Genomic DNA, 26,505 nt, shown 5'->3' with positions numbered 1-26,505 from the left:
ATGGAAAGATTCAACCTAATGTTGCTATGGTTCCCGTACGAAAGATTGTGCCATCGGGTTTCAATGCCCTTTGTTTTTACTTATTTCCACTGTATAATTTGCCTTTCATGCCGAGGTATTCCGAAGTCATGGTAATTATAACAATTTAAAGGATTCCTAACAGTCCTGCTGCTTTATACAGTAAATATTTATTGTCGCTATCCTGCTCAGTGGTACCTGTTTTAGCGAGCCTGGCAGGATGAAAGTCTTCACTACGCCCTCCAGGATTGAGACCTGTGACCCCTCGTGCACACACATGACTGTCACAGATTCCGTAGTCTGCTGTCATTCTGCACGTGTTTTATCTACCGCCGGAAACTGCCAAAGGCTTCCAGCCTGCACAGCTATAAACTTGAAATACTAATAAAACGAGTTACCCTTCCAGGAACCATGGCTCAGTTTTAATTTTCCAAACATTGGAGTCCACTAAATCTTCATTAGACAATTAAGCACGCTCGGAGATGGGTAGGTGCACGTTGAAGCTGATTATGCTGTCACTCATCTGTAGTCTTTCCATTTAGGATTGTGTCTTGGTCTGTTATGTTATGCTAAGTGTGTAGTGCATTGTCACAATTTGTACGGTCCCAAAGCACTTTAGAACCTAGGCGTCTTTTACGTTTCCGGGGTTCTTGACGAGCAACGTTAGTAGTCTGGTGATTGTTGTTTGGTTGGTAGTTGTATTTAGCAATGCTGTAAGATTGTGCTCGATTAACATATTCTTTAGGTAAGCAATATACTCGGTGTCAAACTTTAACAAACTGGTTCCTTCTTTACTGGACCGTTAAAACATACCTAGTTAATTTGAAATTGCACTAAAGGTTTCTATACTGTACGTTAGTTCTATTGATGGGGAAGATATGGGACTTTTAAAAAATCTTAATTGTTTGCAGAGGTGCAAAAGTGTTTATTTTCTCTCACTCAAAAATTACGCAAAATATGGTTTGCCAGTATCTTGAATGAAAACTGCTTATGAGGGCGTACCTTAAATACAAAAGACACAGAATCTACAGGCATGCGACTGATTTAAGCAGAAAATGTCTTTGGCGCGGTTTACCGGTCGTGGTCACGTTTTCTGAGTGAACCAATCTGCTGCAGGGTGAAAAACATGCAACATTGCATAATGCGAATTGTTCCAATTTTGTTTATTTAACCACAGCTATAAACAATTGTGCACAGGCCACATTTTTGCCTACTTTATAGTGAGTTGATGGCATAATAAGACTTTGGTTTAGTGCTTTAAATATATTTCATAATGGAGTATTCTGTTCCATTTGTTTTGAATATAAGATAATTGTCCAATATTTAATAAGAAATACGATTGTTTTAAATGTACTTCAGTTTACAGTAACATGCTAATAAAGGCACACATATCACTCGATCATCTAGTGTTACCGCCATTTCTGATTTGAAAGAACAGTATTCATTTACTGCTTTCTGTTCTGTCTGAAGGAGAGAAGAGCCACAATTACACTTTATCCATGTGTTTCGTCTCTCCTAGATTCTTTCCCAATTCTAGCACCCATATCTTATCAACTAGATTCTGTAATTTTCATTTTTCTAGTGCTAGTTATTTAAAAATTGGAACATTGCATTTTATTTTGACTTCTTTCTGTCAGCATTAAAGAAATGGCTGTAGAATTAAGCTACAAGCATTGCCTCTAAAATGTTACTCAAGCTAGCATTTCATTCATTTGAAAAAAATAAGTTAGATACTTATATTGGTATGACAAATAGTACAACATATTGTACATATATATCTTCGTTACCAGAGATGCTTGGGGAGACCAGGGCATTTGTTCCTTCCAAATACTGACTCAAAAATATTGTGTGACGAAAATCCTGTGGACAGAATATCTTGACTGAAAAATTTCATAGCCAAAAATATTGAAGTTTAAGAAATGGTTTACTGTTTCGGTTATTATATTGTTTTATTGCATTGTATTATGTTATGTTTCATTTTTCTTTATTATAACAGCACTTTATTACTTTTATTAAAGGCTCGTAATACACCCGACACAAGTTCCAGCAGAAAATCCATTATACATTGCTAGTATTTACCCCAGTTCAACCTATTTTGCCCCTTGGATCACCCACAGATGCAGCCTCCAGCCCCTTAAGTGAATTCGTGTACATGGGGAGTGATTTACCTGGGTTCTGAAGATCTTTGAGATGCCTCCCTAGCTAATGGGCCCATAAGTAGCTGAGCCTCCAGAAGGATATATTCTGGAGGTTCAGCTAGCGCCTCCATGTACCATGAGAGCACATGACAGAGTTGGAGGTATTGATGAAATTGTGCTTTGTGGAGGGAGAAGTCTGTTTGAAGGTCTTGAAAGGATTTCATGTGGTCACCCACCTAAATGTCACCCAATTGGAAAATGCCGTTGTTGTCCCAACCTATGAACCCTTGAGACGTGTCACACAATCCAGCTATCTGCCAATCCATAGGGGGTCTTCTGCGTCACTCGCTGGTCCCATCCTGTCCATCGTGAGGCAGCTCTCCATGTCATGTGCCTTAAAGCATGCCCACAAGATTATCGAAGCTGATCAATGAAACCTTTACTCTAAAGCCGGGATCTGCTCACCCCAGCAAAGACAAAGTTATTTACCTCTAAGGTGTGCGGTGCCCAGTAATAGAGAATTCTAGCTATCGCTAGACCCCTTGATAAGTGAATCAGACATACTTATCAAAGGAGATCCTAGGTGGTTAATTGGCCCAAAAGCAATTTCCGAGTCAGAGAAGTTATTTTTACTTCAGAAATATTCCTTTGTATGCTGTTTAAACTATTACTTTATGTACTGTTTTGGATTATGTGGTGTGTTCGGATTTGGGTGTGTTTTGTGATTTTTATTTGTACAGTGTATATAGGTGTTGCTTATGTTAAATCTTTAATGCTTGATATTATTTTTATTTTTTACTTGTTTTATTATTATTCTCGGTTTATTGTGAAATGTGTTTTGTTTAGTTTTGTTTTAAAAATAGTTTAATTATAATTTAGTAAATATTGCTTTTTATGGCTGTTTTTTTTAAAATATATAAATCGTTTGTTTTTAGTATAATACCCCAGCTGATTATTTTTACCATTTATTCCTAGAAGTAGTCACAGACTTTTCTTGTGTCACTAGATGGGCCTATACTGTACTTCCGTTACAGCCCCTTGGCAGATTACCATTTGCAAACACATCTAAATGATGTCATGAAAATGTGTAGTATTCTTTCGTGAATAAAATGTATTTGTTTTGTAAAACATTAGGATATGCTTGGTGAAAGTCTAAGTGTGATAAGATATGGGGCCGTATTATACAAGTGCCACAAGGGCACAACGGTTGTTTGCACCTGCTTTGCACACCGCCAGGGGTGCTTTGGTATCACAGAAGGGGTCGCAGATGCTTGTGCTGCCCCTCCTGAAATTCCGAGACCACTGGTGCACATAAAGCTCCAGCGCTATCTTCAGAGGGCATTCCCTCAATTGAATGGGGGCGTGCCCTAGGCAAATGAGGGAACCTCTCTGCCTCTGCTCCCGCACCGTATTACAGACAGGCGCAGAGGCAAATAAGGTCTCACTGACAGTGCACCATCTGAAAGGTGGCGCACTGTCAATGCGCACTCTGCAGCGGGTAAAGAGGGTCCTACTGACCCCCCAGACATCCCCTTGCAGGCAGGCAGTAACTCTCTGCACCTGCCTGCAAGGGGATCTTTAATCCCAGTTCAAAGTGCAGGCGGGTAGTCACCTGCACTGTGAAAACACGGAGCGGCTTTAAAGCAGCTGCTCTGTTTTTCACCTAAATACTCTTCCTCAGGGGCAGCGCGAGTTATTTTCATCATAATACGGCAAATTTTCATTGTTTGCTACGGACACACCTTTTTTAAAGGTGCACCCAGCACAAGTAATGAAAATGCATTTTTTGTGTAATATGGCCCATGATGTATGATAAGTATACCACAGAATGTGTTGCACAATCTTCCCACACCCTCCTCACTCCTGTAGCTATAAGAGCTGTGTTTATATGTTCTTATCCACTAAAGACTGTTCTTGAAAAAAGGAAGAGCAGAAGAAAAAGCAGGAAAGAAAATTTAAAAATATTGAAATTTAAATGAACATATCCTATCTGATGTATCACTAAATGATATTGATGACTACATTGTACACCTTTGTGTTTCAGGCACCGGTGAGGTTCCGTGATGTTGTTGCCTGTTTCTCTGAAGAGGAGTGGAAGCTTTTACATGAATGGCAGAATGAACTTTATAATAATGTGATGAAGGAGATTCATCAAGTCCTGATTTCTCTTGGTAAAAGGATCTCTTTTATGATTGTAAACTGAGATTTCTCCAGTTTGCCTACAGGTTTGCTTTGTTAGACAGTATGAGATAGTATAGTTTGTTTAATTAACTTTTCAGTTAACCAGTAAAAGTTAAGTAGTAAAAATGTTATACAGTTATCTCTGCCTTTTCCGGTGTCTGTCAGGGGTGTGGGATTTTATAAATTATCTACTTGTCCAGGGGACGGGAGGCTTAATGTAATTATTCTGTCAAAAATGTGCTTCCCCAATTTGGTGCCATGCAGAGAGGTGACAAAATATGGTTGCATTCTCATTATATGAAAGCTCTTTAAATATCTTCTTTGAGTATGCTGGTTCTCATGTTATATCAGGGTTTGAAGTCCAGCAAAGGTTTGACTTTGCCAACTTTCTGTGGAATATATTGGCCCCTAGTGAGAGAAGCAGAATTCCTATATGGAATTACAGTCAATCATGTGTGGGCTGTTGTTCCTGAACCTGGATTTAGCTGGTGTGAGAAAAATGGACCTAAGTGTAGCAGCCAGTAAAAGCACTTTGGGTACTGGCTGCAGGCAACCTGGATCCATGTTCCTGGCCCATGAAACATAGAGTACATGTAATGCTACTCCATGCCAGATTACATTTTTCCCTGTCCTCCCCACCCACTCCACCATTTGCCCAACCCACTCCACTATCCTCCCCCTGCCTTGCAGCAGCCCCCATTCATGTTTATGGCCTGCCCACAGAAAGCGGTAAACGAGCGATAATACCCACAGAAAAGAAAATACGGTGCGGAATTCTACCCAGTAAAGCAAGGGCTACATGGTTATGTCCCATTACATGGGGATAAACTCGTAATTGTGTGGTACTGATACAGTGTAACTGCACCGTGCCAATTGTTATGGGTGAGGGTGTGGATTTACTTCTAAGCCATTACCTTGCAACTTGTATTCGGTGCCATACATAGGCTTAAAGTGGTAGTTCCAGGATTGAAACTCGCTATAAGTATGTGCATATCCACTAACGTATATGTTTAAGGGTGTTTATCGGCTACTCCTGCCTCTTCCACAGTGGAAAAATTTAGACATTTACTCCTGACAAAGGCAGGAGTAAAATGTTTTTCGTGGTGGGCAAAAGGGGGTGTAGGGAAAGTAAATTTGCAATTGTTCAGCATTTTTTTTACATGAGCATAATTGCTCATGAGAAAATGTATCTCACAATGGGTTGCTAGGAATTTTGTATCCAGACCTGCTTTTATAAACATTGCGAATTCCCGAAAGTTGTAAATCTGCACAAAATGACTATACTTGCGTGCTCTTAACCCCTTCCATGCGGCCGCGATTCCCCTGGTGTGCTGTAAACAACACGAACAGGGCGGGCCGTGACGAACCCCAGCCGTCATCAGCACACGAGCACCGTAGTGCATGACGGCTGGGGTTCGTCATCAGCATGGAAGGGGTTAAGGTAGCTTTCTTTTTAAAAAATGAAAAAAAAAATTGGAATGCATCAAGGTTTTTACAGAATTATGTCTCAGAGAAATAATATGTTAAAGATTCACAATCATTGTGCAGGTTTTTTTTCAAGTTGCCTTTTGTGATTACATTTTATGTTTGAAACTAATCACCAATGTTGCTTTCATGTTTCAGCATGTATTTGTAAACAAGAGGGAGCAATCTAGGAGCATTATAAGTAGCTTCAAATAGTAACAAGCATTTGCAATGCAATAGGTCTCGCATTAGGAAAGTGTGAGCTATTGGTATTGTAAATGACAATTTTTTTAATGAAAATATATAAATTAATAGCATTGTTATTCACAAAGCCAATAGCTTACACTTTCCTAATGCAAGTCATATTGGCTATGGCAATGCTTGTTGGTAGCAAGCAAGGACAGTGCTGTTGTGGTGCGGAGTGATGATGTGGTTGGGCTGAGTGATGTGATGGTGTATTAGAGTGATGTGGTGGTGTAATAGAGTGATGTGATGGTGTATTAGAGTGATGTGGTGGTGTCCCCGAGTGATGTGGTGGTGTCCCCGAGTGATGTGGTGGTGTCCGCGAGTGATGTGGTGCTGTCCCCGAGTGATGTGGTGGTGTCCCGAGTGATGTGGTGGTGTCCCGAGTGATGTGGTGGTGTCCCGAAGTGATGTGGTGGTGTTCCTGAGTGATGTGGTGGTGTTCCTGAGTGATGTGGTGGTGTCCCCGAGTGATGTGGTGTCCCCGAGTGATGTGGTGGTGTCACTGAGTGATGTGGTGGTGTCCCTGAGTGGTGCCCCTGAGTGATGTGGTGGTGTCCCTGAGTGATGTGGTGGTGTTCCTGAGTGATGATGTGGTGTTCCTGAGTGATGATGTGGTGTCCCTGAGTGATGTGGTGGTGTTCCTGAGTGATGTGGTGGTGTCCCTGAGTGATATGGTGGTGTCCCTGAGTGATGTGGTGGTCCCCCTGAGTGATGTGGTGGTGTCCCCGGGTGATGTGGTGGTGTCCCCGAGTGATGTGGTGGTGTCCCCGAGTGATGTGGTGGTGTCCCCGAGTGATGAGGTGGTGCCTCTGAGTGATGTGGTGGTGTCCCTGAGTGATGTGGTGGTGTTCCCGAGTGATGTGGTGGTGTTCCTGAGTGATGTGGTGGTGTCCCCGAGTGATGTGGTGGTGTCCCCGAGTGATGTGGTGGTGTCCCTGGGTGATGTGGTGGTGTCCCTGAGTGATGTGGTGGTGCTCCTGAGTGATGTGGTGGTGTTCCTGAGTGATGTGGTGGTGTCCCCGAGTGATGAGGTGGTGTCCCCGAGTGATGTGGTGGTGTTCCCGAGTGATGTAGCGGTGTCCCTGAGTGATGTGGCGGTGTCCCTGAGTGATGTGGTGGTGCCACTGAGTGGTGTCCCTGAGTGATGTGGTGGTGTCCCCGAGTGATGTGGTGGTGTCCCCGAGTGATGTGGTGGTATCCCCGAGTGATGTGGTGGTGTCCCCGAGTGATGTGGTGGTGTCCCTCAGTGATTTGGTGGTGTTCCTGAGTGATGTGGTGGTGTTACTGAGTGATGTGGTGGTGTCCCTGAGTGATGTGGTGGTGTCCCTAAGGGATGTGGTGGTGTCCCTGAATAATGTGGTGGTGTCCCTGAGTAATGTGGTGGTGTCCCTGAGTAATGTGGTGGTGTCCCTGAGTGATGTGGTGGTGTTCCTGAGTGATGATGTGGTGTGTGAGGTTGAGGGTGTGAGGGTGTGAGGGGTGTGGGGGTGAGTGAGGGTGTGTTAGGGTGAGTGAGAGTGTGTGAGGGTGAGGGAGGGTGACGGGGTGAGGGTGTTGGGGGTGAGGATGAGATTGTGTGAGGGTGAGGGTGTGTGAGGGTGTGTGAGGGTGAGGAGGTGTGAGGGGGTGTGAAGGTGAGAGAGGGTGAGAGGGTTGTGAGGGTGAGGGGGTGACGGTGAGTGAGGGTGTGTGGGGGTGTGAGGGTGAGTGAGGGTGAGAGGGTTGTGAGGGTGAGAGGGTGTGACGGTGTGAGGGTGAGAGGGTGTGTGAGGGTGAGGAGGTGTGAGGGTGAGGGTCCGAAGTAAATGGTGGCAGGGCAGACATCATAAGACAGAGAGAAGAGACAGTCTGGTGACTGCGTTGGTCAGTTTAAGAATCAGGAGGGGCAGAGTCAGCACAGTCTGCGAGGGATCAGCGTGTCTAGAGGCAAAGCAAAGCGGATGTAGCATTGTAGCTAGCAAGTCCTGTGTTTTCAAGCTGAGTGTCCCTAGAGAGATGGAAACACAGCAACAGCATTTGAGGAGCAAGGCTACTGTAAACAAGCACGGTAGGCTTTCACTTTAGTCTAGAAACAAGCTCTCGGCATTGCTGTGGCGGGGGAGCGGCAGCCTTTGAAGTCTGATGCTGAGGCACAGACAAATGGTGGTGTGTTATGTGGCTGGCGATGGTGTGCACGCGCATAGATCACATGAACTGTATGCGATCCGCACCCGTTTTGGTAGACTTTTCTTTTCCGCTTACTATAATCTCGCCGGAGCAATGCGCAAGCGCATTGGCTCAGGCGAGACCTACAAATTTGCAAACCTGTGTACTCAAACCACTGTCGGTGATGCAAGCTGAGCTCACAGTTCGCTGCATCTCCTTAGAGCACTCACCTCAATGGTAAAGGCATTTAAATTAATAAATCATACATACAAGTTTGAACAAATTAAGTTCAAGGATAGACATCTTGCCTTGGTGGCAGGCAGTCTTCTTTCACAGGCCACAAATTCGTACTGAGGAACTGTAAACTGGCAGCCAAAGGAGTTGTGCTACAGTATTTGGGCCTACCTATCCCATGGACAAAACAAAAATAAACATTTGTCCTTGACCCCAAACAGTATGTCCTGGGTGATACTAATTCCATGCCCTTGGTCTGCTCTCGCTGGAGGGTCCTGCCTAAAGCAGAATCCTGTGCCCGTCAAAATATTTCGGTGTGTTCCATGAAATGTAAACTAACAGATTTTATCTAATTTAAATATAGTACTTTCTATGGCTGAGATACCAATCCAAATGTTTTAAAGTGTTTACAAGCTAAACTCAATAACAACAAATGAAGAGGCAACCTAAGGCCATTGTTCAATAACAGGAAAACTTATACAAATGTTATTCAAAGTATGGGCTCTGGTTTGAAGGAGTTAGCTATAATATATGTTTAAAATGTCTTAGCCATTGGAGGAAGTCGCACTGCAAATGGCTGGCGAGGATATCTGCATCCATGTCCTTTGTCTGTGTATGGAAAACTGGACACCACAGTGGATCCTGCATTTTAGTTTCCACCAAAAAGAATCCAAAAACCCACCAACCTAACAGGACCAGGGTACTATGATAGATCAAAAGATGAAGGCGGGAGACCAAGACATGTCCTTTTGAGTTACTAGGCCTACTGGAACTTTGGTAGTCCATACCTTATTTATAACTCTTCACACACACATACAAGCCCACACACACAACCTCCCCACACACAACTACACACACACACACACACACACGCACACACACAACCACACACACACAACCAAACACACACACAACCAAACACACACACACCCACAACCTCACACCCACAACCTCACACCCACAACCACACACCCAGAACCACACCCAGAACCACACACACAACCACACACACACAACCACACTCAACCACACACACAACCCCAAACACAACACACAACCACACACACAACCCCACACAACTCCCAACACAACACACACAACCACACACAACACACACACAACCACAACACACACAAACCCACACACAGAACACCACACACACAACCCCACACACACAACCCCACACATACAACCCCACACACACAACCCCACACACAACAACACACACATCTATCTATCTATCTATCTATCTATCTATCTATCTATCTATCTATCTATCTATCTATCTATCTATCTATCTGTCTATCTATCTATCTGTCTATCTGTCTATCTGTCTATCTGTCTATCTGTCTATCTGTCTGTCTGTCTGTCTGGTCTGTCTGTCTGTCTGTCTGTCTGTCTGTCTATCTGTCTGTCTGTCTATCTGTCTGTCTGTCTGTCTGTCTGTCTGTCTGTCTGTCTGGTCTGTCTGGTCTGTCGGGTCTGTCTGGTCTGTCGGGTCTGTCTGGTCTGTCTGTCTGTCTGTCTGTCTGTCTGTCTGTCTGTCTGTCTGTCTGTCTGTCTGTCTGTCTGTCTGTCTGTCTGTCGCCCTCACTCATCTGTCTATCTATCTATCGCCCTCACTCTATTCATCTAGCTATCGCCTTCACTCTATTCATCTAGCTATCACCTTCACTCTATTCATCTAGCTATCACCTTCACTCTATTCATCTAGCTATCACCTTCACTCTATTCATCTAGCTATCACCTTCACTCTATTCATCTAGCTATCACCTTCACTCTATTCATCTAGCTATCACCTTCACTCTATTCATCTAGCTATCACCTTCACTCTATTCATCTAGCTATCACCTTCACTCTATTCATCTAGCTATCACCTTCACTCTATTCATCTAGCTATCACCTTCACTCCATCTGTCTATCGCACTCACTCTATCCATCTATCGCATCACCACAGCATCACTCAGCACCACCACAGAATGACTCAGGGGCACCACTGAATCAATCTGTGCAACCATTCAACAACAACTGGTTCAAATAAGTTCTCTCAATGTTTCAAGCTTTATTACAAATGTCACAAAAAGATGTTAATATTTCACTTCTGTTCTTGGATTTTCGTCACAATAAAATACACTGAACATAATGTTCACAAAAGTTATTTACAAAAGTTAAAGCTATTGCCATTATAAATTACAATAACTTTTATTTAAGTATTAATTATTTAAAAAAATTAAAAGCCATTGTTATTTGTAATATCAATACATCTAAGGCACGTAAATACAACACATATTGCATTACAAATGCTATAGGTGTCACATTTGCGAAAGTTAAAACTATTGGCATTGCAAATGACAAAGCTATTAATTTCGCTATTTTCAAAACCAACACATAAATAAAATATTTGTCATTTACAATACCAATAGCTCAAACTTTCCTAATGCGAGACCTATTGCATTGCAAATGCTTGTTTTTATTTCCACCCATTTTAAATCGATGATTCAGAGTGTGACGTACTGTTTGCAAATTATGCGTGCATAATGTTTGCCACCTTTAGTAAAACCGTGGTCTGCGTCCCAGCTCTGTCAAGAATTTCTGGCTAGATCACTTGTACCACTGCTGTTAGACTTTGCAATTGCAAGTTTTTGTATGTATAGGCCTTTTGGTGAGATTTGTATCTGACCTCTCAGGACTCTAATTCATGCATGTTTACGTGTTCTTGCCATATCATTAATTTAGTTACACACCATGTGGGAGTTGTATAATTATAATTACGGTTGGAGATGTACATAAATTACCAATTTCTGTTTCTTTTCAAAACAGGACCTCTTATTGCCAACTCCATCTTTTCATTAAAAGTGAAAGAAGAGGAAGATGTCTGTCCACTAAAGAATCGGAGTGCAAGGAGAAAGTCCACGGTCACTGTTCCCACAAGTGAGTGAGAAGTACTGACATGCTTAAGAAGAGAACTGAAAGAAAAGGTTGAGGCCTTCTCACCATGGTTTACATAGGCACACATACGTAGAACTGCATCAATACTTATATCAACACTCATATTCACAGTTCAGCTGTAAACTCACATGCAAAAATAGACACCATTAGCATTGACATGTACCATGACCCTTTAGTTTGATAACCTAGGTGAATCTGATGTCACCGCATAGTCTCAGCATAGCATCTGCATAGATTCAGTATGACGTTGTCAGTGCATTTGCATAGACTGTTTTGACATACTCCACATACTCAAAGCATGACTGAAGATTGTCCATGGCTTGGTCTTAGCAGGGTCTTAGCATGACTTCAGCATGACCTTATCATGGTGTTAGCTTGGTCTCAGCATGATGTTGGCATGGTCTTTACATCGGCTCTTGCATGAACTCTGCAGGGCCTCAGAGGGCACTGGCCAAAAGTTCAGCTACTGTGTGTCACTTTGGCTAGTGTCCTCCTATGGGAGGTGAGGGAATGGGAAAGTTATTCTCAAACACCAAATTATCTAATGATTAGATTTGAGTAGGGTCGTGACTATGCCTTTCTTCCATTGAGTGGGACGGAAACAGTAGAAAGAGGGAGATGGAAGAGGTCAGTAAGATAAGAAATATAGGCCAGGGCTTAGGAGTGAAAAACTAAGACTAGTCGGATGTCTAGTGAGCTGGACTTTACCTTCTGGATGATATCTGCTATCTCCACAATAGAGATAGTAGAGAAAGAATACCATTTGTGACCAATAGTTATTTGCAGTGCAGAATCAACTGTTGCAGGAAAGTCTGATTGATTGGTAAATATTTTCAGCTTTAGATATAAGAAGCTCTGCTCACTGATCCTAACATTCCTTTGAGACAGACGAGGTTTTTTAAAGCTAGTGATAGGCTGAATTTTTTTTTCGAATACAAACTGTTGTTTCAATTACCTTTGTTTGTTGTTGATTGAAAAGCATGTATCACACTTGGGGGAGTGAGAAGCTCTGATGATAGGGTACCCTCAGGCTCCCAAATAAAGTACAGTCTAAACAATCTCGGAGGGTTAACCTTATCCTCTATACTCTACCTGCTACTGGGGGTGGTTAGTGAATCTTGGCATCTCAAAGATTTATTTTTATCGGATCCTCCCCCAATGGTGCTACCCATGGCATGCTTCATCATTGTATCCTTATCCACTGCACCTAGTGTGAGTGGGTGGGCTCAACCCACTTTGTTAGCGGAGCACTTTTATAAGACAGTTTGTATTTGTTAAAATTGCCTGCTGGATCCTCTTGTCTATCAGCCTGATTCATCAACGGGCCGTTTTGCGAGCCCCTAATAGCGAATCATAGCGATTCGCTATTAAGGCCTCGCAAAACGGTAATCATGTAGGAATCGCATAATAAAATGCGATTCCTACTGATTCCTTATTTGTGATTAGCAAATTGCTAATCGCAAATAAGGAATAACTCGCCATTCATTCCTATGGGCCAAAAGGCCCATAGGAATGAATGGGGAGTATTCCTTATTTGCGATTAGCAATTAGCTAATGGCAAATAAGATTGCGATTTGAAGGGTGCCAGGGGTGTCCAAAGGACACCCTGTAGCACCCCTCAAATGAAATTTCACACAGGTGTTGCACACACACATGTCCAAAGGACATGTGTGTATGTAACATGCAACTCAGAAAAATGCATTTAAATGCATTTTTCTGACTTTTCGCAATTTACCGCGAGGTCTGACCTCGCGGTAAATTGCGGCAAGAAATTGCGAATTCGCAAATTTAAATTGGATGTTGAATTGCATTTAAGGAATCTCTAATAGAGATTCCTTAAATGTAATTCCAATTAGCGATTTTTGCATTTGGGATGCTGAATCCCAAATGCAAAAATCGCTCTCGCAAAGGGCCGGATTCTCAGAATCCGGCCCCTTGCGAGCGCAATTTAGGTTCATGAATCGGGCGGTATGTTTTTAATCTCAGAGCCTTTGGCAAGTTTAAAAACAGAATGGTGTAACTGGATATCATAGCCCAAAACATCAAATTGGGGTTGATATTTTTCAGCCTCTCTATGTGCCTCTAAGGGTCAAAGGGCTATCTTCAGGACCAAGACAAATCCAATCCCTACTTTTCTCTACTTGGTATGTCCAACTTTCTAGTCTCTTAGTGGCGTGACACCATCACACAGAAATAGAAGCATGCACGCCAATACAGACCAATCTGAAAATTTTCCTCTATATTATTTAAAATTCTAGAAGAAGAGATCACTTATCTCATATTTTCACACTGTTCATGTAATAATGCCCCTTTCATAGTGCAACATCATGCTATGTGTGTACGTCGAGGCATGCATACATGTGAGATTACCTCCGCTGTCAAGATCATAATTTGTCACACAAACATTTAGCAGCACTTAAAAACACGGCACATGTTGTAAAGAAAAATAAAGTAGTATAATGCGCACACACGTGCTCAAAACAGCCTTCACTGTGACTTACACTTAACGTAGATTGTGTTTAGCTCCATAAGACCTAGGAGGAGGGCGATTGCTGTAGTCACACTCTACGGAAACAAATACAGTAATGGTTATGTAGATGGTTCTCAGGTTAACCGCACTTGTTGGGCTCTGCAGTTAACGCTGCCTGCACCAGCGCTCCTAACCCCGCCCGAGATTGCCGACGGGAGCCCCTCCTGCTTAAGCAGATATAAGGGAGGGGGTCCGCAAGGGAAAAGCGATTTGCATTCCAACAGGGATCCCGCCAGGCCTCCTGTACTTCCTTGACCACTGACCTGCCATAACTTGATTCCATGCCGAATGGGAAACATTCCTGTTTTCTTCTCCTGTGCGTCTTTGAGGCGTTCTCCACTTCCGGGTTCTTAAGTTCTCTTCCGGGACTTCAAATATCTAGGAGCCCCCTTGCCGGCTGGCAACATTGTTTCTTTTGGGTTTCTGCTGCTCTTTGTAACCCTTCGTTTCCTGGCTGTCTGCCTCTGAAAAATAGAAAAAGGAAGGTGTAGTATTCTTGCATCTTGTTTATATGTTATACATGCTTTCTCCACTACCAGTCCAGCTTGTAGAATGTTGCAGCTATGATGTGCAAGAGAATATTGGGATTCTGTGGGCTGAGGTCTTCAGTTGACATTGGGCTGAGCATCATGCTGGATGCTCCTGGTGGGGTTATACCATCTTATCTGCATATCTTCAAATAAACATCTTTGCATCATCTTTGTGTGGGACCTGATTACTACATTATTTATGGCGACGATCGATCAACGAACCTACCACTTTTACTGATGAAGTGCAACTAGACTCAAGCAAGTAAGCAAAAGATACCTGTCAAGAAAGAAACCTATGGAAAAAAAGCGTAAATAAAGAAAGAATAACCTGACAAGCAAGAGAGAGGTCACAGCTGTATGCCCCACCAGAGTCCACTACACCGGACAGCTCAAGAACAGGCGTGCTACATCATCTGGCAATTAGTCAACAAGCTACAAAAAGAAACGTTTGCAGACTTAAAGAAAAGAAGGTAAACAGGGGCTGTGTGTGTGATTTTGCCACCTGTTAAGGGTTAAAAAGTAGTTTTTGGGCGGAAGGCATCCACTTTACAAATTGTGACTGTACATTTAAATAGACTGTCAACCCATGATCAAAGAATAAATGGAAGCGTGTGAAGTAAGGAAAAAGATGTAACTAAAGAACCTGAGCATAACTAAAGGCGAGTGCTTTATCCTGGCTGAAACAGTTAAAATTTATCACAGATAAATACTACAATAGCTCGAGCAGCCAAGTGTAAAGAGAATGAGCAAGCTCAGTGGCAAGGAAACTGTCATTGTATACATATCTCGAGCAAACAAGCGTGAAAGAAATGAGAGGCTAACCTGAAAGGGAACTCGAGCTATCAAGCATGAAAGTAATGGCTATGTGGAAAGGAAATTTTCATTTCATGTTTTTCACTATTTATAAACAATCCTCATGCTGCAAGTAATGAAGTGATGATTCTACTTAGTTTTTGCCGTTACTGAACAAAGGGGTGAGTTATTTGTCTTACGACACACAAACTGTTACATATGCCGGATTCCAGAATTTCAGCTTAACTTTGTGGAAAAAATATTTAGCAAATTTGAGTCCGGATTTCTTTATTTGATATTTTTCCTTAAGCCCAATTGGAAATAACAGTTACTCTTTGGATTCAAATATGAAATTGGCTCGCGCACCTCACCTTGTCAGTTGCTTCAGCCCTGAGTCTCTCATGACGTCTTCGTGTTTTCACGAGTAGTATTCTTGCATCTTGTTTATATGTTATACATGCTTTCTCCACTACCAGTCCAGGTTGTAGAATGTTGCAGCTATGATGCTCAAGAGAATGTTGGGATTCTGTGGGATAAGGTCTTCAGTTGACATTGGGCTGAGCATCATGCTGGATGCTCCTGGTGGGGTTATACCATCTTATCTGCATATCTTCAAATAAACATCTTTACATCATCTTTGTGTGGGACCTGATTACTACAGAAGGTATTTAAATCATTCTAGTTTAGTTTGTCTGCAGAGTACTCTTTTGTTTTGTTGCAGCACTCTCACACTTATCTGATTGCTGTGTTCCTTTGTTTGATTGAGAGGAGTGGTTCTTGTTCTCCTCTTGTTGTGTCAAGTCTCTTCCTGCTACAAAATAAAGATACTTGTGGGAGGGCAGGCTTGATAAACAGGCGAGGAGGCTGAAGAATAGGTTTAAAGGAAGGTTTATTAATAAGTGGTAAAGAAGTTGAAGGTTGTTGAGTTATTGGTTTTGGATGTTTTACAGCGTCATCCGAGTCCGACGAGGATGAGGAAGTCCGGTCTTCGGTTTGTCCTTGATTGTGGTGTGTTCCCCGGAGGCTCATAGAAAAACAAAGAAATGAAAGGAGCCGTTAGAATAATGTATTGCTGTTTCAAAAAAAATCGTAACGCTATAACATCATAGCATACAAGTGTCCCTAAGCGTTTGGAGACCAGTCCCACCACTTAAAGTAAAGGTTGAAAAAGAGGACAAGAATAGGTGTTTCTACCACACCCAAAATGGTATCATAACTGTTATCAGCTAGTGTTCGATTAAAAAAGAAGGGTATAGGAGCGGACCGTTCCTACGGTAACATGGGATTTAAACTAAGGCAGCGTTTCCTTCACAAAGAACTCAGAGATATCACTTTGTTGGACGCTACCCACACCCGTTCGTTTACCACCCTCTCCCGTCTATTCCCAGTTTACAATCACTAACCTGGCTCCGCCGTAACTCTCCTGAGTCACGGCCGCTCTCCAGCCACCTCCGGACACCACCAATCTTCGGACCACGTCTCGTCTTCGTCCTCGGTGGTTCCTGATGTCCAGGTCTTCTTTTGGTCGAGTTCTGCGTCTTTTTCCTGCTTTAAACTGGGTCCCGCGTTTTCCTGCTTGCACTCGGGTCCCGCGTCTTCCCGCTTGAAACCGGGTCCCGCGTCTTCCTGCTTGTGTTCGGGTCCCGTGTCTTCCCGCTTGAAACCGGGTCCCGTGTCTTCCTGCTTGTGTTCGGGTCCCGCGTCTTCCTTCCACGCTGTCCTGGTTCCACCGACTTCCTCCCCGTAACAGTTATTCCACTCCTCTCTTATTGGCCCTGGGTAACTGCTTCCGGTGTTCGAGGGAGGGACTTCCGGGTTGTGTCCCCGTTCGTATCCCTGCGAAGACAGATGAGAAGAGCCTGGATACCGTAGTTGAAAGGGTCTGGTAGGCAATCTCTCACATCCCCTTTCCCTTGCTGTCTTTCTTCTAAGGGGAAGCCTTTCTTGTGGATATCTGGACAAATTGTCTGCATTTCCTTGCTCTTGTCCTTTCCTATGTCGAGTCTGAAATCTGTATGGTTGCAAAGAGAGAAACCACCTCAGCACTCTCTCGTTGTGTCCTTTGTTTCGAGCTAACCATTCTAATGGTGCGTGGTCTGTGAACAGAGTGAATTCTCTTCCTTCTAAATAATACCGTAATGTCTCGATAGCCCATTTGATGGCGAGGGCTTCTTTTTCGATTGTGGCATAGTTCTTTTCTCGAGGAAAAAGCTTGCAGCTAATATATAAAATAGGCTTCTCTCCTTGTGGTGTTTCTTGCGATAGTACAGCACCTATTCCTTGATCAGAAGCGTCCGTTTGTAATATAAACGGTCGTGAGTAGTCGGGACTAATCAGAACAGTGTCTGACGTTAAAGATTGTTTTAGAGCTTCAAAGGACTGTTGGACAGGCCTAGGGGGGCATTGCAGAACTTGTTCGGTGTTACACTGTTTTTGTAACAAATCAGTCAGTGGAGCTGCCAACTGTGAAAATCGTGGAATGAACCTTCTATAAAAACCTAGTAAACCCAAGAACGCTCGTAAATCTTTCTTTGTCTTGGGGAAAGGAATGTGGGAAATGGCCGACGATTTTGAGGGTTGTGGTCGTATGACTCCTTCTCCCAACAGATAACCCAAATACTTAACAGTTTGAGCTGCCAAGTGACTTTTGGCCGGGTTAATCTTTAAACCTTGTGACCCTAGGGTTTGTACAACTGTAGCGAGATGTTCTAAATGCTGTTCCCACGTATCACTATATATGATGATGTCATCAATATATGCTCCAGCAAATCCATCATATGGTCTTAGAATTGTGTTCATGGCCCGCTGAAACGTGGCAGGGGCTCCATGTAAGCCAAAAGGTAACATCCTAAATTGGTACAACCCATCTGGTGTGGAAAAGGCTGTTTTTTCCCTGTCTTCTCTTTTCAATGGTATCTGCCAATACCCTTTGCACAAGTCCAAAGTGCTGATGTATTTAGCTCTTCCTATTCTTTCGACCATTTCATCCACTCGAGGAAGTGGGTAGGTATCGAATTCGGAGATTTTATTCACTTCTCTAAAGTCAATGCAAAATCTAATGGAGCCATCAGGTTTTGGCACAAGTACAATGGGAGAATTCCATTCACTTTTGGATGGTTCTATAATTCCCATTTGCAACATCTTTTGTACCTCCTCTCTTATCGTCTGTCTCCTCGCTTCAGGTATCCGATAGGGTCGTAATCTAACTTTCTTGCCTGGGGCTGTTCTTATGGCATGTTCAATTAGATTGGTCATGCCTGGAGTATTGGAAAAGACGGATTCATGAGACTGCAACGCCTCCACTAACTCCTCGGATAAAGATCCTGGTAAGTCTGGATCGATACACTGTTTGAAAAGAGGCTTTTGAATATCAACGGAATGAACTGCTACCGGTGCTGGACCTTCCCATTTCTTAAGCAAGTTCACATGATATATCTGAGAGATTTTTTTGTTACTGTCTACCTCTATACGATATGTTACGGGTGTAACCTGTTGTAATACGGGATAGGGACCCTGCCATTGTCCTAAAAATTTCTGATCGGAGGAGGACATCATGAGTAATACCAGGTCTCCAACCTGGAAAGTTCTTAGTTTGGCTTTTTTGTCATATTGTGTCTTTTGCGCGTTCTGTGCCTCCTCTAAATTGTTTCGGACAATTTCTCGCATTTGACTCAAATGTGTTTTTAGATTCGCTACATATTCGGGTAAGGGCTTAGTATTGTCATGTTCAGTCTCCCATTGCTCTCGAGCCATATCCAAGAAAGTGCGAGGTTTATGGCCGTAGAGTAACTCAAAGGGAGAGTACCCGGTACTCTTTTGTTCCTTACACCTGATGGCAAAAAGAGCCAAAGGAAGAATGTCTTCCCATTTTCTGCTTTCTAGGTCTAACAGCTTCTTCAGAGTTGTTTTAATAGTAGCATTATATCTTTCTACCAAACCGTCTGTCTGTGGATGGTAGGCAGATGTTCGGATTTGATGTATCCCTAACTGTTTGCACACGTCTTTCATCAGTTTGGAAACAAAAGGAGTTCCCTGATCCGTTAGGATCTCTTTGGGAAACCCTACTCGGGGAAAAAACTCCAATCATGGCTTTAGCTACATTAGTTGTGTCAGGACGACGGAGAGGTATAGCCTCAGGGAATCTAGTGGCATAGTCAACAATCACTAGTACATATCTGTAACCACTTCGAGAAGGTAATAGAGGACCGATTATATCCATGCCCACCCGACTGAATGGATCATTGATAATGGGCAGTGGTAATAATGGTGCCCGAGGAGGATGATATCGACTATGTCGTTGACAAATGGGACATTCTCTACAGTATTTTTTTACATGCTGATAAATTCCTGGCCAGTAAAAATTGTCCAAAATGGTTTTCTCTGTCTTATCTGCCCCAAAATGTCCTCCCAATAAGTGACTATGGGCTAAGTATAGCACTTTTTCTCGAAAAGGTTCTGGTACTAACAACTGCGATCTTTGTTCATGACCCTTCCTATATAATAATCCCTTTTTATTAAAAAAAAGGACCTACATGTGTTGGATCCTCTTCATCGAGGGCGTTCTTCCACGCTTCTTGCAGTACAGGATCCTCTCGTTGTGCAGCATGAAAATTGCGATCTGTTTCCCAGGGATTTTCCACGGGAATGGTTGGCATTACCAGGGGTGGCTTTCCTTTTTCCGCCCTTCTCTGATTTCGGCTTTTTCGGGGTTTGGAAGGTGGCCATTCTTTTTCAGCATCTGTGGAAAAAGGAGCTGTAGCCAGCCACTCTCTTGTTTCTTCCGCACCTGTTTCTTGTAATAACTGGGGTAGTTTTTCGTAATCGTTGCCAAGAATAGCCTGTTCTGGAAGTCGTGGTATTAAACCCACGGTCAAAGACGTACCCTGATCTTGGGGATGCTGAATTAAGACCTTGGCAGTCGGATACGGTTTGGTGTCTCCATGTACACACTTGATAGCCACCATGCCGTCAATGGGTCCTATGCGGTCTCCCAAGTCTTGTGGTCGGAACACACTATGTAAGCAGCCTGTATCAGCTAAAGCGGTAAGGGGTTGTCCGTTAACTGAGACCGTACATTTGTATGGAGGCAATTTCTTATGGGGAGGGGAACAATAATAATTGCGTGCTAACCCGATTTCCATGGGTTCTTCTCTTTGAGGACAAAACCGGGCTATATGGCCCATTCCTCCACATTGGAAACATTGAGGCCCGGTCTGAGGAGGTCTGTTGAGAGGAATACTGGGTATGGGTATTGTAGGCGTACCTGGAACAAGAGCAAGAGGTTCAGGTTTCTTGGGTAAAAGGGGTCTGGCCGGTCTGTGAAGTGAATGTCCCACCGGTTTCCCTGCGTCCTCTTTCCCTTTCTGAAAGTCCTGAGCCCTACTATATGCACTGGCTATTTCAACTGCGGTTTCTAGAGTGAGGTTTGCCTGTTGCCGAACCCATCGCTGGATGGGAGGATGCAGAGAAGTTAAGTATTGTTCTAAATATATCTTTGCCATAATCCCATCCTTATCTGTAGTGGTTGGCTTCAACCAACGATCTGCCATGTCCTTCACCCTAAAATAGAGTGCACGAGGAGTTTCTTGTGGTCCCTCTTTCATTTGCCGTAGCTTGATTAGATATGTTTCGTCATCAATTCCCAGTCTTTCCAAAATACATTTTTTTATATCTGCATAGGGAACCGTTCCCTGAAGTGTGGCAGCTTGATAAACGGCCTGTAAGTCACCTGACAGCAGGGGACCCAAATATTGTCCCCATTTATCCGGGGGCCATGAGGCTGCGTTGGCCATGCGCTCGAAGTTACTAAAGAAAAAATCTGGGTCCTCTCCTGCTACATACCGCTGGAGTACTACCGAGGGTAAGGTTGTAGGACCTCTTTGTTGACTAAGTTCCGCGGTCAACTTGTCCACAACGGTTCCCTGTGTTTGTTCCTGGTCAGCGAGTACTTTTTGTAACTTCCCTCAATCTTCCTCTACGACCGTTAGGAATCGTTCCATTACTTTTCCCAAATGTTCTTGGTTTTCAGCCATTTTGGCTAAGGCGGCCTCCATTTCGCCTTCAAATCCCACTTCTGACACCACTTATGGGAGGGCAGGCTTGATAAACAGGCGAGGAGGCTGAAGAATAGGTTTAAAGGAAGGTTTATTAATAAGTGGTAAAGAAGTTGAAGGTTGTTGAGTTATTGGTTTTGGATGTTTTACAGCGTCATCCGAGTCCGACGAGGATGATGAAGTCCGGTCTTCGGTTTGTCCTTGATTGTGGTGTGTTCCCCGGAGGCTCATAGAAAAACAAAGAAATGAAAGGAGCCGTTAGAATAATGTATTGCTGTTTCAAAAAAAATCGTAACGCTATAACATCATAGCATACAAGTGTACCTAAGCGTTTGGAGACCAGTCCCACCACTTAAAGTAAAGGTTGAAAAAGAGGACAAGAATAGGTGTTTCTACCACACCCAAAATGGTATCATAACTGTTATCAGCTAGTGTTCGATTAGAAAAGAAGGGTATAGGAGCGGACCGTTCCTACGGTAACATGGGATTTAAACTAAGGCAGCGTTTCCTTCACAAAGAACTCAGAGATATCACTTTGTTGGACGCTACCCACACCCGTTCGTTTACCACCCTCTCCCGTCTATTCCCAGTTTACAATCACTAACCTGGCTCCGCCGTAACTCTCCTGAGTCACGGCCGCTCTCCAGCCACCTCCGGACACCACCAATCTTCGGACCACGTCTCGTCTTCGTCCTCGGTGGTTCCTGATGTCCAGGTCTTCTTTTGGTCGAGTTCTGCGTCTTTTTCCTGCTTTAAACTGGGTCCCGCGTTTTCCTGCTTGCACTCGGGTCCCGCGTCTTCCCGCTTGAAACCGGGTCCCGCGTCTTCCTGCTTGTGTTCGGGTCCCGCGTCTTCCCGCTTGAAACCGGGTCCCGCGTCTTCCTGCTTGTGTTCGGGTCCGGCGTCTTCCTTCCACGCTGTCCTGGTTCCACCGACTTCCTCCCCGTAACGGTTATTCCACTCCTCTCTTATTGGCCCTGGGTAACTGCTTCCGGTGTTCGAGGGAGGGACTTCCGGGTTGTGTCCCCGTTCGTATCCCTGCGAAGACAGATGAGAGGAGCCTGGATACCGAAGTAGAAGGGGTCTGGTAGGCAATCTCTCACAATACTGTATTAGAACCACATATAGTTCATGTACTTAGTTAGACCCTGCACCTTTTGCTATATTTTTTATCCTTGTTTTCTCCTGACTAGGGAAATTATTTTTTTGGTTTTTCCCTAACTCAGGCGTACTGGATGATTTTTTCTAAGGGTCTCTTGATCTCCGAAGATGATTCTTATTTAGGTTGGCATGCTTTATATTCCATCCTTGTTTGTGGTTAAACTCCTGCAGTCATTATAGATAATATGTTTGTATTTATGTACTAGATATCTTATGTGTATCCTACATTCTAGTTGAGAATTTTCTCTGCATATGAATAACACATCATTTAACAGGTATACTATCAGAGTAGTTGATTGAGATATATATATATATATATATATATATATATATATATATATATATATATATATATATATATATATATATATACATATACAGCCAGTAACTTGTATAACAGGAAAGACCTTACCTTGTGTCTTTTCCATTAGGAGCTTTGGTGACACCACAGTGGACAATCCAGTGGATTCTACCCCTTCTTCCTTTCCTAGTTTTGCCTCCCCTTCTTCCCCACCTTCTCTCTTTTGCTTTGACCTGGTTGGGCGAAGGTGGTGGGTGAGGGAAGCTGAGATCTCTCAGTACCATTCTTAATGGCCCCTCTTCACATATGTGCCAGAGACTTATTTCGTCAAAGGAAATCGTCCTGCCATTAACCTACTTGGGGTTCTTGAGCCTTGAATCTGTCCGGCTCCGTGCCAAAGGATCTTTAAGTACCTTGCATGTTGCCGAGGAGGTCTTGATGTGTTTCTCTGTTTCAGGACCTAGCGTGTACAGCGCATTACGTCACGCTCTTTCTGCGTCTGCTGAGGGTCGTGGTTCTGTCTTTCAGTGTGTAGCAGGTTGGGAGGTGTAGTCCTTACCTGGGTACTTTTTTTTATTCATTATAATATGTTAGTGATGTCTGGAGTGCGCTTTTTTCTCAGGGGAGTGCTCATTGATCAGAAACAATGAATATTACAAGCTGAATTATTTTATTTGAAGTACCTATCGTGGAGTCATACACGTAAGTGGTGTTTTGGTAATAAATGCAGTGCGCTGTGTTTCATCAAAGGGTTCACCTCTCCAGGTTGTAGACAGAGCCCTGCCACACTTGGGGCCAAATTACTCCCCATAGACGTGCAATGTGTTTGTAGGACGAGTGCTCTCTCAAATTCAAATGCATTTTTCATAAAGGTCATTCTGGCACACTTAACTACAATCTTCCAGGGGCTGGAGTATGTCCATGCTGTGCTTTCCCAAGGAGCCTTCTTTTATGCGTATTAGTGGGTCTTTGTTGTCTCTAATGTATGTCTCTATTTCCTGCACCAGTGGTTTTAGTAAAAAAGTCACAACATGTGGACAGATGTTCAGGTTCAAATACAGATCCTGTGCCTGCCTGCATTGGCCTGCCTGGAGGAGGATCGTGTTTTTTGTGAATTTTGGGAGACTGGATGTGCATGTCTTGCCCATTGTTGATTCCCCCTGCCTTGGCCCACCATGCCTTACATGGCAGACCAAGGCAGGGCTAATCAGTGGCTGTAGCCATCGCCTAAATAGCAATGAGATACCATTACTGCTCCTTAGGGAGGTGATATGCTGATCTAGATCCAGTCGGGGCTCCACAGACAGAAACCTGGGGATTCCTCCACCTCAAAATAGGGCAGTGAATCTGCAATATCAAGGACAAGAGTCCACCAATTTATGGCAGAGCTCCCACTCCACTAAACACTAAATCACCCTCTAGTTCTTAAGTCAGAGTGGTAACGGGTGACCTCCAAATTATATCTATAGTGAGGCTTAAGTAATGGTGATGGTTGAACACCCTACTTCCTGCATACAGAGGACCCATTCAAAATGTTTATGCGTGGACCTCATCCTCCCTTCAGAATGAGGCATGATTGAAAATGGTACTGTGTGATCACCACACTCAGTCAGTACAGAGGCCTAAGTCAGAGAAGCAATTATCTGGCACCATGACACAGAGCCCTAAGTTACATAACTGTAAGCTGTCACGGTTAGTCTTTCAAACCAAGGCCCAATTGAAAATGGTGATTGTTTGGCCCATGCTTTCTGCATAGATCTACTTCAGAATGGTAAATGGTTTGTGCCAAGCTCCATCCGTGCAAGGTTCTAAGTCCGATTGGAATGAATGGCCATGCGGATAGCTTGCCACAAAGATTAAGCCCAAATCTGCCTGGTTAAAGATGCGCTCTCTGTATTCTGTCATATACGGATGTTTATGTCCGGATTGGTGATGGGTATGCTGTATGCTCCCCCACATACTGAGGTTTAAGTCCGAATGGTGATGGGTATTCTATGTGCCCTCATCCTCACTCACCAATTAAATTAGATTGTTCCTTAAAAGCAATTGAAGGAAAACTTCTGCATTGGCCAGTACAGTCAGTCAGCTGCAAAAACAGGCCAACCTTCTAAGAATAGATTGCAGAATTAAACATACACTATATTTACTCTCAATGACTTTAACAAATCTTCGTATGGTTCATGTGAAATCACTGCTAAGCAGAGTCCATAAGTGTAGCATGTTTACTATGGAAATAAAAAGATAGTATTAATTATATCATATAATATTCTAAATTGTGGTTATGTGTCTTTATTTGCAGGTGATATACATTCGAATTCAGATGTGTCATTAGGACTAAACCACGATAAAACCCAATACCAGCTGGGACCTGTGGACTCGGGCAAAAGGGAAAGCAACAATTGTCTCATCATAGGTCAGAAAGCATAGAAGGGAGACCTGTTTACTTTTAAAACAATGTCTAACTTTGAGACTTATCATGTGCTTTACTCGGAAATCTTTCATGACATGTAAAGAAAAACGGTGGCGTTCTGGAGAGTATGGGGCCAAGAATAGTTTGTAAAATAAAAAAAAACATGTTATGAATATGTTTAGTTCTGCAAGATGGAAGAAATGATGTATGTCATACCTGAATCAAAAGCTTTTGAGATCGAGACGCTAGATTAGTCCAAAATAATGAATCCTCTAATGTATGTGGAGGTGAACTAATGTACCCAAAAGGACAACTACATCTTTTGAAATTGCTGTCTGATAGAATTCTGAAAGTTTTTAATTCTTGTCCATAAGTGTAGCATGTTTACTATGGAAATAAAAATATAGTATTAATTATGTCCTATAATATTCTAAATTGTGGTTATTTGTCTCTATTTGCAGGTGATATAAATTCGAATTCAGATGTGTCATTAGGACTAAACCACGATAAAACCCAATACCAGCTGGGACCTGTGGACTCGGGCAGAAGGGAAAGCAACAATTGTCTCATCACAGGTCAGAAAGCATAGAAGGGAGACCTGTTTACTTTTAAAACAATGTCTAACTTTGAGACTTATCATGTGCTTTACTCGGAAATCTTTCATGACATGTAAAGAACAAGCATTTACAATGCAATAGGTCTCGCATTAGGAAAGTTTGAGCAATTGGTATTGTTAATGACACATTTTGTATTTATGTGTTGGTTTTGAACACAGCTAAATTAATAGCTTTGTTATTTACAGTGCCAATAGTTTTAACTTTCGCAAATGTGACCCCTATACCATTTGAAATGCAATATGTGTTGTATTTACGGGACTTAGATGTATTGATATTAGAAATAACAATGGCTTTTATTTTTTTAATAATTAATATTTAATAAAAGTTATTGTAATTTATAATGGCACTAGCTTAAACTTTTGTAAATAACGTTTGTGAAGATTATGTTCAGTGAATTTTATTGTGACGAAAATCCAAGAACAGAAGTGAAATATTAACATCTTTTTGTGACATTTGTAATAAAGGTTGAAACATTGAGAGAACATATTTGAACCAGTTGTTGTTGAATGGTTGCACATATTGATGCTGTGGTGGCCCTGAGTGATATTGTGGTGGCGACGAGTGGTGCTGTGGCATTCAGTGATGCTGTGGTAGCCCATGGTGATGTTGTGGTGACCCTGAGTGATGCTGTGGTGGTGCCGAGTGATGCTGAGTTGATGCGATAGATACAGTGAGTGCGATAGAGTGAGTGCGATAGAGTGAGGGCGTTAAAGTGAGGGCGATAAAGTGAGGCCGA

General features: G+C 42.9%; 2 protein-coding genes across 5 annotated transcripts in view; one reads left to right on the top strand and one right to left on the bottom strand.

The window, feature by feature from the left end:
- The window catches only part of LOC147712283 (uncharacterized), a 98,501-nt gene that overhangs the window by 21,755 nt on the left and 50,241 nt on the right, over nucleotides 1–26,505 (top strand). For 2 of the 4 annotated variants that reach the window (XM_086923011.1, XM_086923010.1), the window contains exons 2-5: nucleotides 4,201–4,327; nucleotides 11,247–11,357; nucleotides 25,042–25,155; nucleotides 25,614–25,727. In XM_086923011.1, the coding sequence (XP_086779137.1) occupies nucleotides 4,201–4,327; nucleotides 11,247–11,357; nucleotides 25,042–25,155; nucleotides 25,614–25,727 (466 nt within the window). The remainder of the gene's footprint in view (nucleotides 1–4,200; nucleotides 4,328–11,246; nucleotides 11,358–25,041; nucleotides 25,156–25,613; nucleotides 25,728–26,505) is intronic. The other 2 variants (XM_086923013.1, XM_086923012.1) reach the window with 1 other exon arrangement.
- LOC147712284 (uncharacterized) lies at nucleotides 18,825–22,326 on the bottom strand. Its single transcript, XM_086923014.1, has 2 exons — nucleotides 22,093–22,326; nucleotides 18,825–22,037 (listed from the first exon to the last, which is right to left on the bottom strand). Exon 2 carries the CDS (start codon nucleotides 21,017–21,019, stop codon nucleotides 19,742–19,744), a length of 1,278 nt encoding a protein of 425 aa, XP_086779140.1. The 5' UTR covers nucleotides 21,020–22,037; nucleotides 22,093–22,326; the 3' UTR covers nucleotides 18,825–19,741.

Source organism: Lissotriton vulgaris, chromosome 5, assembly GCF_964263255.1.
Source record: "Lissotriton vulgaris chromosome 5, aLisVul1.2, whole genome shotgun sequence".
Lineage (NCBI taxonomy): Eukaryota > Metazoa > Chordata > Amphibia > Caudata > Salamandridae > Lissotriton > Lissotriton vulgaris.
The sequence above is the reverse complement of the archived record's forward strand: the minus strand, read 5'-3'. Positions and strand labels throughout refer to the sequence as shown.

Bases quoted from the DNA above. Each gene is read 5' to 3' on its own strand.
- LOC147712284 (XM_086923014.1), bottom strand. From the start codon at position 21,019: ATGGCCAACGCAGCCTCATGGCCCCCGGATAAATGGGGACAATATTTG.